We start from the raw sequence: 15,932 nt of genomic DNA on the forward strand, positions 1-15,932 counted from the left end.
CACAATGACAATGACTTCTGTTTTGTTTGGTCAACCGTTTTACTGCCGTGTCCCAGACACCGTTTGGAAACAATTAAGGTGTGTAAATAAATATTTACAGAATATTTCTGTGTAAATAACACATTTCACAACGTATACATCTGCGGCTTATAGTCAGGTGCGACTTATATATGGGAAAATATTGTATTTCTCCGAAAATGTAGTGGGTGGGGCTTATATTTTGTCGTCTGGAAAATACGGTAGTGAGAAAAAGCTGACATTTTGATACCAATAATAATAACACCATTTTCCACTTATAATTTACAGCTCAAACTAAGGTTTGATATGTAACGTCTATTTGTAGCATTTGAAAAATAAATTAAAAAATAATCTAGCGCATACAAATTTTGTACACAATTATTATAATTTTTTTCTTATTAAATAGCGTTTTGTTTTTTTTCTGAAATTTTGCGGGCCAACAAAAACACAATGACGATGACTTCTGTTTTATTTAATTAGCCGTTTTACTGCCGTGTTACAGACAACATTTTTTTTCTTATTACATTGCGTATTTTTGCTCTTTTTTCTGACATTTTTACCAATTTTTTTTTTACCACAAGTTGCAGGCTAACAAAACTGGAGCTGCGGGCCACAATTGGCCCTTGGGCCGCACTTTGGAAACAGCAGTGTTTTCTTTTTCTTTTTAATACATTGCGGATGTAATAAGTTGTGATTGAAGTTGTCTTTAGATGCAAACATAGATGCAGAGGCCACCCATGCGTCTCCACCTGGCGTCTAATGGCGCTCACTTTCAAAGGCTTCAGTGCAAGTCTCAACAACACCCGATGAGAGGCCTTAAGCCCGGGTCGTGGTTTACATCCGTGCTGCACCGCGTTTTTGGGGTCAGGGAGGAGAGCGCCCGCCACTTCAGCTAATGCTCCAATTATGCCTGCCGCGTCCAGACCGCCGCGGCCAAAATAGAAACGCAGAACGCCCGCGTGGGATGTTTAGGATGTTGTCGCTTCGCCCGCCGCCAACCGGGGGGGAAGGCGAGTCGAAGTCCGAGTCCAAGCCAGGGAACTATCGCTTACACGTCCAACACTCGGCCTCTGTTTCTCGCCAACGTTCCCACCACCCGAGACGCCGTTTCCTGTCTCTAATCCGTCCCAAGCATTTCTCTTATCTTGGCCAACGCTATGAAACTGACCCCCTCCTTCATTTGGACCCTCAAACCCACATAGATATTACACTGTAAGCCGCGGGTGTCCAAAGTGCGGCCCGGGGGTGTTTTGTTAGCCCGCAACTTGTAAAAATGTAAGTAAAAAGAGCAAAAATACGCAATGTAATAAGAAATACAAATTGTACAAATTGTGTACAAAATGTGTAAATGTAAGTATACGCGGGATATTTCGATATTTCATATATATTTATATATATATATATATATATATATATATATATATATATATATATATATATATATATATATATATATATATATATATATATATATATATATATATACTATCCATCTATTCATTTTCTACCGCTTATTCCCTTTGGGGTCGCGGGTATATATATACTATAAATATATATATATATATATATATATATAAATATACTATCCATCTATTCATTTTCTACCGCTTATTCCCTTTGGGGTCGCGGGTATATATATACTATAAATATATATATACTACATATACACTATATATATATATATATATATATATATATATATATATATATATATATATATATATATATATATATATATATATATATATATATATATATATGTATATACTATAATTATATATATATATATGTATATACTATAAATATATATATATATATATATATATATATATATATATATATATATATATATATATATATATATATATATATAAATATACTATCCATCTATTCATTTTCTACCGCTTATTCCCTTTGGGGTCGCGGGTATATATATACTATAAATATATATATACTACATATACACTATATATATATATATATATATATATATATATATATATATATATATATATATATATATATATATATATATATATATATATATATATATATATATATATATATATATATATATATATATATATGTATATACTATAATTATATATATATATATGTATATACTATAAATATATATATATATATATATATATATATATATATATATAAATATACTATCCATCTATTCATTTTCTACCGCTTATTCCCTTTGGGGTCGCGGGTATATATATACTATAAATATATATATACTACATATACACTATATATATATATATATATATATATATATATATATATATATATATATATATATATATATATATATATATATATATATATGTATATACTATAATTATATATATATATATGTATATACTATAAATATATATATATATATATATATATATATATATATATATATATATATATATATATATATATATATATATATATATATAAATATACTATCCATCTATTCATTTTCTACCGCTTATTCCCTTTGGGGTCGCGGGTATATATATACTATAAATATATATATACTACATATACACTATATATATATATATATATATATATATATATATATATATATATATATATATATATATATATATATATATATATATATGTATATACTATAATTATATATATATATATGTATATACTATAAATATATATATATATATATATATATATATATATATATATATATATATATATATATAATTGAGTAATTGTTTTATTATTATTGGTATCCAAATTTCAGCTTTTTCTCATTCCTCATTCTCATCATATTATTTTTAATTATAATGTAATTAAATATATGTATATATATATATATATATATATATATATATATATATATATATATATATATATATATATATATATATATATATATATATATATATATATATATGTATATATATATATATATATATATATATATATTTATATATATATATATATACTATCCATCCATCCATTTTCTACCGCTTATTCCTTTTGGGGTCGCGGGTATATATATACTATAAATATATATATACTATATATACTATATATATTTATGTATATACTATAAATATATATATATATATATATATATATATATATATATATATATATATATATATATATATATATATATATATATATATATATATATATAATTGAGTAATTGTTTTATTATTATTGGTATCCAAATTTCAGCTTTTTCTCATTTCTCATTCCCATCATATTGTTTTTAATTATAATGTAATTAAATATATATATATATATATATATATATATATATATATATATATATGTATATACTATCCTTCCATCCATTTTCTACCGCTTATTCCCTTTGGGGTCGCGGGTATATATATAGTATAAATATATATATACTATATATACTATATATATATATATGTATATACTATATATATATATATATATATATATATATATATATATATATATAATTGAGTAATTGTTTTATTATTATTGGTATCCAAATTTCAGCTTTTTCTCATTTCTCATCCTCATCATATTGTTTTTAATTATAATGTATTTAAATAATGATTTAATATAATTTTTAACTATACTTGTTTTCAAATATAATATATATATATATATATATATATATATATATATATATATATATATATATATATATATATATATATATATATATATATATATATATACATATATATATATATATATATATATACATAAATATATATATATATATATATATATATATATATACATATATATATATATATATATACTATAAATATATATAAATATATGTATATATATATATATATATATATACAATATCGAAATATATATATATATATATATATATATATATATAAAATATCGAAATATATATATATCCATCCATCCATCCATCCATTTTCTACCGCTTATTCCCTTTGGGGTCGCGGGGGGCGCTGGAGCCTATCTTAGCTACAATCGGGCGGAAGGCGGGGTACACCCTGGACAAGTCGCCACCTCATCGCAGGGCTATATATATATATATATATATATATATATATATATATATATATATATATATATATATATATATATATATATATATATATATATATATATATATATATATATATATAATTGAGTAATTGTTTCATTATTATTGGTATCCAAATTTCAGCTTTTTCTCATTTCTCATTCTCATCATATTGTTTTTAATTATAATGTAATTAAATAATGATTTAATATAATTTTTAATTACACTTGTTTTTAATTATACTTGTTTTCAAAATGCGGCACAGGTGCCATCTGTGGTCCCTAACTCCTTTGTCATCGGTCCTTAAGCACATTACATAAAACAAAAACCTCATTTGCACCCCTGGTGGTGAAATACATCAAAATGAGGGTGGTCCCAAAAAAGGAGGGATTTTTCAAATTGACTGTGTGTCACTTTTAAAATATGGTCAACATATGAAATAACAAGTGTGTGTAAGAAATTGAAATGCGACCCCTTTGGCCAAAATGTACTTAAAAAAAATTATATATATATATATATATATATATATATGTATATATATATATATATATATATATATATATATATATATATATATATATATATATATATATATATATATATATGTGTGTGTGTGTTATTTTCAGATTTTAACCATTTTTACATCAGCTATGTTGCAAAACTGACAGGGTTCTTGCTAAATCCCCAGCTATCTCAGACATTTAATGTGGACAATGTTCAAAATCTGTAGAAATATTGCTTAATATGAATGAAAAAACAACAACAACAACTAACAAACAAAAACAAAATAAATAAATAAATTAATAAATGAATACAAAATTAATAAATAAATCTAAATTAAATTAAAAAAGTCTGAAAATGTAAATATCTGTAAAAAAACAAACAAACAAAAACACTTCAACACAATTGGAGGTTCTCAGTAAGAATCGCAGTTAAAATAAATGAAAAAATAAATACAAATAATAATAATAATAAAAAAATAAAATAAAAAATAAATTTAATTTAATAAAAAATACAAAGTTTGAAAATGTAAATATATCTGTAAAAAAATAATTAAAAAAATACTTCAACACAGACGGAGGTTTTTAGTGGGAATCTTGCTTGATATAAATGAATTTTAAAAAATACAAATACAATGAAATAAATACAAATAAAAACATAACTAAAAAAATAATTATTACAAATAAATACAAATACAATTAAAAAGCCTGAAAATGTAACTATCTGTAAAATAAACAAACAAAAAAAAACATTTCAACACAGACGGAGGTTCTCAGTAGAAATATTGCTTGATATAAATGAATAAAAGAAATAAAAAAAATAAAACAAAGAAAGAAAAATAAATAAGAAAAAAATAGTAATAAAAAATAAATACAAATTAAATTAAAAAGTCTGAAAATGTAATTATCTGTAAAAAGAAAAAACAAACAAAAAACAACAACACTTCACCACAGACGGAGGTTCGCATTTGGAGTCTTGCTTGATATAAATGAAAACAATAAAATAAATTACATATAAATGAATAGTACAAAAATAATAATAAAAAAATATAATAAAAAATACATTTAATTTAATAGAAAATACAAAGTTTGAAAATGTAAATATCTGTAAAAAAAATAATAAAAAAAATACTTCAACACAGACGAAGGTTTTCAGTGAAAATCTTGCTTGATATAAATGAATTTAAAAAAATACAAATACAATAAAATAAATACAAATAAAAAAAAATAAAAAAATAACAATTACAAATAAATACAAATAAAATTAAAAAGCCTGAAAATTTAACTATCTGTAAAATAAACAAACAAACAAAAAAACATTTCAACACAGACGGAGGTTCTCAGTAGGAATATTGCTTGATATAAATGAAGAAAAAAATTCAAAAAAATAAAATAAAGAAAGAAAAATAAATAATAAAAAATAGTAATAAAAAATAAATACAAATTAAATTAAAAAGTCTGAAAATGTAATTATCTGTAAAAAGAAAAACCAAACAAAAAACAACAACACTTCAACACAGACGGAGGTTCGCATTTGGAGTCTTGCTTGATATAAATGAAAACAATAAAATAAATTACAAATAAATGAATAGTACAAAAATAATAATACAAATATATAATAAAAAATACATTTAATTTAATAAAAAATACAAAGTTTGAAAATGTAAATATCTGTAAAAAAAATAATAAAAAAAATACTTCAACACAGACGGAGGTTTTCAGTGAAAATCTTGCTTGATATAAATGAATTAAAAAAAATACAAATACAATAAAATAAATACAAATTAAAAAAAATAAATAAATAACAATTACAAATAAATACAAATAAAATTAAAAAGCCTGAAAATTTAACTATCTGTAAAATAAACAAACAAACAAAAAAACATTTCAACACAGACGGAGGTTCTCAGTAGGAATATTGCTTGATATAAATGAATAAAAAAATAAAATAAATAAAATAAATAAAGAAAAACAAATAATAAAAAAATAGTAATAAAAAATAAATACAAATTAAATTAAAAAGTCTGAAAATGTAATTATCTGTAAAAAGAAAAACCAAACAAAAAACAACAACACTTCAACACAGTCTTGCTTGATATAAATGAAAACAATAAAATAAATTACAAATAAATAAATAGTACAAAAATAATAATAATAAACAAATAAATAAAAACACTAAATAAAACAAAACAAAAAACACTTCAACACAGGTTCTAAGTGGAAGAGAATATACAAGCTGTGAAGGTATAAAGCCAACGTTGTGACATTCTTCAGCTGGTGGACCGGAGCCTGGGGGTCTTGCAGCCGCTCGTGTGGAGGAGGCCAGCAGAGCAGAAGTCTGCGCTGCATGAGGAAGGTGACCTACCAAAGAGAGGAGGGGGCCGCTCACTCCCTCTGCCCCGTCATCTCACCTGCTCAGGTGCAGCCCTGCAACACCATGGCCTGCCCGCCGGACTGGAACACTGGATCTTGGTCTCAGGTACTTTTCTCCTCCAAACACATTATTATTATTAGGGCCCGCATGTCCCATTGCATAAGGACTCCCAAAGGGAGTCCTTATGCAATGGGACATAAGGACCTATTGAATTTGTAAGGTTTTATTATTATTATACCGGCCGCCTCTTTGAGCACTAATTTGACCCACTTAACATGCTTCAAAACTCACCATATTTGACCCACACATCAGGACCTGCGAAAATTGTCTTTTAATGAAAAAACCGAACCCCAAAACTCAAAATTGCGCTCTAGCACCCCCTAGGGAAAAAAAAACTAGACTGCCTGTAACTCCCACTAGGAAGGTCGGAAAGACATGAAACAAAATTCTCTGTGTAGGTCTGACTTAGACCTAGATTTCATAATTGTACATCCTTGGGCAGAAATCAACAGGAAGTTGGCAATTCCCCCTTCAAGACAAAAAAGTACTAAAAACAGTCACTTTTGCCTCTTTGAGCTGTAATTTGACCCCCTTAACACGCTTCAAAACTCACCGAACTGAACACACACGTCAGGACTGGCAAAAATTGCGATCTAATAAAAAAACCTAACCCCAAATCTCAAAAATTGCAGCGCAATTTTTGAATAAAACGCTGAAAAAACTGCTCCTCGGAAGAAAAAAATGACAAAACTGCCTGTAACTCCCACTGGGAAGGTCGGAGAGACATGAAACAAAAACCTCTATGTAGGTCTCACTTACAGGAAGTTTGCTATTCCCCCTTCAAAACAATTTTTTTGTAAAAACCGGTCACCTTCCTTTAAAAACTATCTCCTCTGAGCGCGTTTGTCGTTTCGGCTTCAAACTAACACAGGAGAGAGATTGAACTCTTGTGTATAAAAGTACAGAACAGCGTTTTTCTAACTGCTCCGGTTTTGATTTTATGACCCTTCAACGAACCGCTGCGCTGATGCTGCTGCGCTGCTGTTTTTTTTAAGATGGCTGCTTAAAAACCAGCGTGCCTACACAATGCAGACAAGGTAGGTACAGTAGACAAAAGTATTGGGACACTTATGACTACCACCGGACAAAAGTATTGGGACACTTATGACTACCACCGGACAAAAGTATTGGGACGCTTAGTACGAAAACTGGATTAAAGTATTGGGACACTTACTCTGGACAAAAGTATTGGGACACTTAGGACTACAACTTGACAAAAGTATTGGGACACTTAGGACTACCACTGAACAAAAGTATTGGGACACTTCGGACTAAAAGTAGACAAAAGTATTGGGACACTTAGGACTACCACTGGACACAAGTTTTGGGACACTTACACTGGACAAAAGTATTGGGACACTTAGGACTACAACTTGACAAAAGTATTGGGACACTTAGGACTACCACTGGACAAAAGTCTTGGGACACTTACACTGGACAAAAGTATTGGGACACTTACGCCTAAACTTGACAAAAGTATTGGGACACTTAGGACTACAACTGGACAAAAGTATTGGGACACTTCGGACTACCACTTAACAAAAGTATTGGGACACTTAGGACTAAAACTGGACAAAAGTATTGGGACACTTAAGACTACCACTGGAAAAAAGTATTGGGACACCTACACTGGACAAATGTATTGGGACACTTAGGACTACAACTTGACAAAAGTATTGGGACACGTACTACTAAAACTGGACAAAAGTATTGGGACACTTAGGACTAACACCTGCCAAATACGCGGTCCCGACCAACGCTGCTTGCAGCTTTAATTATTATTATTATTGGCCCACTTATTTTTAATTGTTCAAATTCAATCATACACTGCATGACTTTAATGGAAGTTATTTGCAGCTAAATGTAGTTTTAATAACAGATTTTAAATAATGTGACATATTTTGACATACATGCAGATAAAGTAGTTGCAACATTTTAAGCTAAAGTTAAAAAAACAGTTGGTTTAATCGAAGACTTCAAAATAAAAGGACTTTAGACGGACACACGCTTTTATTCTCAGTGCTCTGCCGCCATCTGGTGGACATGTCAGAAACTGACAGATCCAAAAAGTAGACGCACGTAGACAAAATTTTTTTACCTGTTAACTTTTTCCAGTAGAAAATTAAATATATTTTAGATAGATATAAATCATAATAAAATAACAGTAAATGTAGTAACAATGATGTGACTAATGATAATTATGTTAAAAAATAAAAAGTAGTTACTTTTATAGCATTTTTCTATTTTCAACATACTCAAAGTGCTTTATACATTTTTTTAATAAATCAATTAAATATAATAACTTACGAGGAATGGTCGTTTCATTTATATACATTTTATGTTATAGATATTGCATAATTCAATAATATTTATGTATTAAATGAGATTAACATCAAAATAAAATAATAGCGAAATATAGCAATATTGACACTACTATATAATACATTTGCTTTTAAAAAAATAATTAGGACAATCTCAGTAAATATGTTTACTGTATCTATTCATTTTAATACGGTAATCAGCCAAATATAAACAATTAATAATACCAATAATGTTTTTATTTGCTTTTTAAAAATAAAAATACAAATATTTTTTGTTTTTTTTGTTGATTATTTAGTTGTTTCTGATTTTTTTTTTTTTACAACATTATTCCAATATAGTATTAGTATAGTACTGCGATACTGTTGAATCATATTCGGTACTATACCGCCTCTAAAAAGTACCGGTTAGCCACCCCTCCCCTGTCGTCGTCACGTCGTGTCGTCGCTGGTTTTACGAGAAGAGGAGCATGTTCGGCAGCGCACACACACAGAGTACTTACAAGCAGACACAGTGTGGAGACAGAAAAGGGAGAACGGACGCAATTTAGTTTGAAAAGTAAAGATAAAGGTGAAGTTATAACACTGAAACACCCTCAGGAAGAGGTGCTTTAAGACATGGCTAGCTAGCTAGAGGCTAACGTCCATCCATAGTGTTTTAGCTACTTCTAAATCACTTTGTCTCCATGGCGACAAATAAAGTATGTTTCTTCCAAGTATCATTATCACTGCAGGACGAGGAATAGCTAAACATGCTTCTCTACACACTGTAGCTCACCGGTGTCACAATGTAATAATGGTGGATCTACACCTGACATCCACTGTAATGATACCAAGTACAGTAGCGTATCTAGTCGATACTACTATAATTACGTTGATATTTTTTGGCATCAAAACATCTTCTTTTGTTTAAAAAAAATCATATTATGTTTATAAAGTCACGTTCAAGGACTTTGAATATGACCAATGTATGATCCTGTAAATACTTGGTATCGGATCGATACCTAAATGTGTGGTATCATCCAAAACTAATGTCAAGTATCAAAGAAGAGAAGAATAAGTGATTATTACATTTGAACAGAAGTGTAGATAGAACATGTTGAAAAAGAAAATAAGCAGATATTAACAGTGTATTAGTGCCCAAGACATGGGTAACTTACACATCTGTGAAGGCACCATTAATGCTGAAAGGTACATACAGCTTTTGGAGCAACATATGTTGCCATCCAAGCAACATGACCATGGTCGCCCCTGCTTATTTCAGCAAGACAATGCCAAGCCACGTGTTACAACAGCGTGGCTTTGTAGTAAAAGAGTGAACTGAAGCTCTGACCCTCTGTCCTAGTGCTCCAAGACGTGCGGCCGCGGACTCAGGAAGCGTGGCGTGTTCTGCCAGGGCGGCGACCCCGGGGCCGGCAGGGCGGCGGTGGTGCCGGACAGCATGTGCAGGCAGCACCAGCGGCCCAAAGCCCAGGAGACCTGCGTGCTGCGCCGCTGCCCCAAGAACGAGCGGCTCCAGTGGCTTCCTGCTTCCTGGGGAGAGGTGAGCACTTCCTGTTAACTATTTTTTGGTCAAAAAATAAACACCACAATTTTTCGGACGCTGTCTGTAACAGGGCAGTAAAACGGCTTATTAAACAAAATCAATCAATCAATCAATCTTTATTTATATAGCCCTAAATCACAAGTGTCTCAAAGGGCTGCACAAGCCACAACGACATCCTCGGTACAAAGCCCACATACGGGCAAGGAAAAACTCACCCCAGTGGGACGTCGATGTGAATGACTATGAGAAACCTTGGAGAGGACCGCATATGTGGGTAACCCCCCCCCTCTAGGGGAGACCGAAAGCAATGGATGTCGAGTGGGTCTGACATAATATTGTGAGAGTCCAGTCCATAGTGGATCCAACATAATAGTAAGAGTCCAGTCCATAGTGGGGCCAGCAGGACACCATCCCGAGCGGAGACGGGTCAGCAGCGCAGAGATGTTCCCAGCCGATGCACAGGCGAGCGGTCCACCCCGGGTCCCGACTCTGGACAGCCAGCACTTCATCCATGGCCACCGGACCTGTGCCCCCCCCCCCTCAAGGAAAAGGGGAGCAGAGGAGAAAAGAAAAGAAACGGCAGATCAACTGGTCTAACAGGGGGGCTATTTAAAGGCTAGAGTATACAAATGAGTTTTAAGATGGGACTTAAATGCTTCTACTGAGGTAGCATCTCTAATTGTTACCGGGAGGGCATTCCATAGTACTGGAGCCCCAATAGAAAACGCTCTATAGCCCGCAGACTTTTTTTGGGCTCTGGGAATCACTAATAAGCCGGAGTTCTTTGAACGCAGATTTCTTGCCGGGACATATGGTACAATGCAATCGACAAGATAGGACGGAGCTAGACCGTGTAGTATTTTATACGTAAGTAGTAAAACCTTAAAGTCACTTCTTAAGTGCACAGGAAGCCAGTGCAGGTGAGCCAGTATAGGTATATATATATATGTATATATGTATATAAAGGTATATACAGTATAGGCGTAATATGATCAAACTTTCTTGTTCTTGTCAAAAGTCTAGCAGCCGCATTTTGTACCAACTGTAATTTTTTAATGCTAGACATAGGGAGACCCGAAAATAATACGTTACAGTAGTCGAGACGAGACGTAACGAACGCATGAATAATGATCTCAGCGTCGCTAGTGGATAAAATAGAACGAATTTTAGCGATATTACGGAGATGAAAGAAGGCCGTTTTAGTAACACTCTTAATGTGTGACTCAAACGAGAGAGTTGGGTGGAAGATAATACCCAGATTCTTTACTGATTCGCCTTGTGTAATTGTTTGGTTGTCAAATGTTAAGGTGGTATTATTAAATAAATGTCGGTGTTTAGCAGGACCGATAATCAGCATTTCCGTTTTCTTGGCGTTGAGTTGCAAGAAGTTAGCGGACATCCATTGTTTAATTTCATTAAGACACGCCTCCAGCTGACTACAATCCGGCGTGTTGGTCAGCTTTAGGGGCATGTAGAGTTGGGTGACATCAGCATAGCAATGAAAGCTAACACCGTATTTGCGTATGATGTCGCCTAGCGGCAGCATGTAAATACTAAAGAGTGCAGGGCCAAGAACCGAACCCTGAGGAACTCCGCACGTTACCTTAACATAGTCCGAGGTCACATTATTATGGGAGACGCATTGCATCCTGTCAGTAAGATAAGAGTTAAACCACGACAAAGCTAAGTCTGACATACCAATACGTGTTTTGATACGCTCTAATAAAATATTATGATCGACGTTATCGAAAGCAGCGCTAAGATCAAGAAGCGGCAACATAGATGACGCATCAGAATCCATCGTTAGCAGTAGATCATTAGTCATTTTTGCGAGGGCTGTCTCCGTAGAGTGATTTGCCCTGAAACCGGATTGAAAAGGTTCACAGAGATTGTTAGACACTAAGTGTTCATTTAGCTGCTGTGCGACAATTTTTTCGAGGATTTTCGAAATAAAGGGAAGGTGGGACACCGGTCGGTAGTTTACCATGAGGTCAGGATCAAGGTTAGGTCTTTTGAGCAGAGGATGAATAACCGCTTTCTTGAATGCTAGGGGAACAGTGCCAGAGGAAAGTGATAAGTTTATAATATTTAGCACTGATGGACCTAATAATACAAAAAGCTCCTTGATAAGTTTCCCAGGAAGTGGGTCAAGTAAACATGTTGTTTGTTTTATCCCACTTACACGCTGTAATAGTTCCTCTAATGTTATTTCATCAAAAAGAGAGAGACTATTTTGTATTGCAGTATCCGTCGTAGATACAGTTGTATCTGTGTTCATAGAACCCAGTTGTAGCTGGGATGCGTTGTTTTTAATCTCCTTTCTAATGAGTTCAATTTTCTTATTAAAGAAATTCATAAAGTCATCTGCCGAGTGGGTGGAGCTATTGGGAGGAGTCCCTTGTTGGGTTAGGGATGCTACTGTACTAAACAAAAATTTAGGGTCGTTTTTGTTGAGGCGGATGAGATTTGAGTAATATTTAGCTTTAGCTAAGGTAAGCATGCGTTTATACGACATTAAACTATCACTCCATGCTTGATGGAAAACCTCAAGCTTGGTCGCGCGCCATTTGCGTTCCAACTTTCTACATGAAACAGAAGTCAGCTAAACAGACTCAATAACGCCACGGTGACGTTTTTGGTGAATTCACTGAGGAATTTGCGAAACTGAAACAATTCAAAACGAATGTGATTGTAAGGTAACGATGCTAACGCAGAGCTTGTTAACGTGTTAGCATATTAGCTAATGCTAACGACGCTAGCTTTGTTACATTACGATAGCACGTACGAACATGCATGAAAACACTCCTCCAGACATCACACATGGGATGGTTTAGTAAGTAAGCAATAATTGTTTTAGTTATATTGTAAAACTTACATATGTGTAAAAACGCTATAAAAAGATAGAAGAACGGCAGTCCGCTTGATGAAAAAAAAAAATACGATAATGAAAGGACACCGAAGAAAAATACAATTATTTTTATCAACAACGTCAGCCAAGAAAGATCCACAATTTTTTTAAATTATTTAAAAATGTTTTTAAATGTTTTTAATTTTTTTTTTTTTTTTTTTTTTTTTTTTTTAAATTATTATTATTATTATTATTTTTTTTTAAACAATTTAAAACAATTTAAAACAATTTAAAACAATTTAAAACAATTTAAATTTTTTTAAACAATTTAAACAATTAACATTTTTTTTTAGGGTTAGGGTTATGGTTAGGGTTAGGGTTAGGGTTAGGGTTAGGGTTAGGGTTAAGGTTAGGGTTAGGGTTAGATTTGGGGTTAGGGTTAGGATTAGGGTTAGGGTTAGGCATGAAGAAAAAGAGTTGGTTAGGGTTAGGGTTAGGGTTAGGGCTAGGGTTGGGGGTGGGGTTAGGATTAGGGTTAGGGTCAGGTTTAGGCATAAAGAAAGAGAGTTGGTTAGGGTTAGGGCTAGAGGTTGGGGTGGGGCGATAGAAAAGAGCGAAAAAAAGAATAAGAAGGGTGTGCACGGTCCGTTAGGGTTAGGGTTAGGGTTAAGTTTAGGGTTAGGTTAGGGTTAGGTTTGGGGTTAGGGTTAGGGTTAGGGTTAGGGTTAGTTTTAGAGTTGGGGTTGGGGTTGGGGTTGGTGTTAAGGTTAGGGTTAAGATTAGGGTTAGGGTTAGGCATAAAGAAAAAAGATTTGGTTTGGGTTAGGGCTAGGGTTAGGTTTAGGGTTAGGGTTAGGGTTAGGGTTGGGGTTGGGGTTGAGGTGAGGATTAGGGTTAGGACTAGGATTAGGGTTAGGGTTAGGCATAAAGAAAAAGAGTTGGTGAGGGTTAGGGTTAGGGCTAGGGTTGGGGGTGGGGTAGGATTAGGGTTAGGGTTAGGTTTAGGCATAAAGTAAGAGAGTTGGTTAGGGTTAGGGCTAGTATTGGCGTGGGGCGATTCCTGCTTCCTGGGGAGAGGTGAGCACTTCCTGTTAACTATTTTTTGGTCAAGTTAAAAATAAACACCACAATTTTTCGGACTCATAAATTAGCTGCAACAGACTATAAGCCGCAGATTTATACGGTTTATTTACATACCTTAATTGTTTCCAAACGCTGTCTGTAACAGGGCAGTAAAACGGCTTATCAAACAAAACAGAAGTCAGCTAAACAGACTCAATAACTCCACGGTGACGTTTTTGGCGAATTCACTGGGGAATTTGCGAAACTGAAGCAATACGAAACGAATGTGATTGTAAGGTAACGACGCTAACACAGAGCTTGTTAACGTGTTAGCATATTAGCTAACGCTAACGAGGCTAGCTTTGTTACATTACGATAGCACGTACGAACATGCATGAAAACACTCCTCCAGACATCACACATGGGATGGTTTAGTAAGGAAGCAATAATTGTTTTAGTTATATTGTAAAACTTACATATGTGTAAAAATGCTATGGAAAGCTAGAAGAACGGCACTCCGCTTGATGAAAAAAAAAATACGATAAAGAAAAATAAAATAATTTTTATCAATGCCGTTAGCCGAGAAAAATCCATAAATTTGACGCTCCTTTTTATTAAAAATTTTTTTTTTTTTAAATAAAAAAAAATAAAAATAAAAATAAAAAAAATAAAAAAAAATTAAAAAAAATAAAAAAAATTAAAAAAAAAATAATTTAAAAAAAAAATATTTTTTTTTAATTTAAAAAAATTGAACAATTTTTAAAAAAATTTAAAAAATTAAAAAAATGTTGCAAAAATTCAAAAAAAAATTAAAAAACTTAAAAAAAAAAAAAAATTAAAAAAATGTTTTAAGTTAAAACATGATTTTCAAGGTAAAAAATGATTTTCAAGGTAAAAACAATTTTTCAAGGTAAAATTTCTTTTTCAAGGTTAAAAATGATTTTCAAAGTAAACAAATGATTTTCAAGGTAAAAAAAAAATGTCAAGGTAAAAATTTTTTTTCAAGGTTAAAAATGATTTTCAAGGGTTAGGGTTAGGGTTAAGGTTAGGGTTAGGGTTAGGGTTAGGGTTAGGGTTAGGGTTAAGATTAGGGTTAGGATTAGGGTTAGAGTTAGGCATAAAGAAAAAGTGTTGGTTAGGGTTAGGGTTCGGGTTAGGTTTAAGTTTAGGGTTGGGGGAAGG

General features: G+C 31.8%; 1 protein-coding gene across 1 annotated transcript in view; it reads left to right on the forward strand.

Moving 5' to 3' along the window:
- The window catches only part of adamts18 (ADAM metallopeptidase with thrombospondin type 1 motif, 18), a 217,421-nt gene that overhangs the window by 183,351 nt on the left and 18,138 nt on the right, over nt 1–15,932 (forward strand). Inside the window, exons 19-20 of the mRNA XM_061963659.1 lie at nt 6,817–7,021; nt 10,640–10,837. Of these exons, the coding sequence (XP_061819643.1) occupies nt 6,817–7,021; nt 10,640–10,837 (403 nt within the window). The remainder of the gene's footprint in view (nt 1–6,816; nt 7,022–10,639; nt 10,838–15,932) is intronic.

This window comes from Nerophis lumbriciformis, linkage group LG06, assembly GCF_033978685.3.
Source record: "Nerophis lumbriciformis linkage group LG06, RoL_Nlum_v2.1, whole genome shotgun sequence".
NCBI lineage: Eukaryota > Metazoa > Chordata > Actinopteri > Syngnathiformes > Syngnathidae > Nerophis > Nerophis lumbriciformis.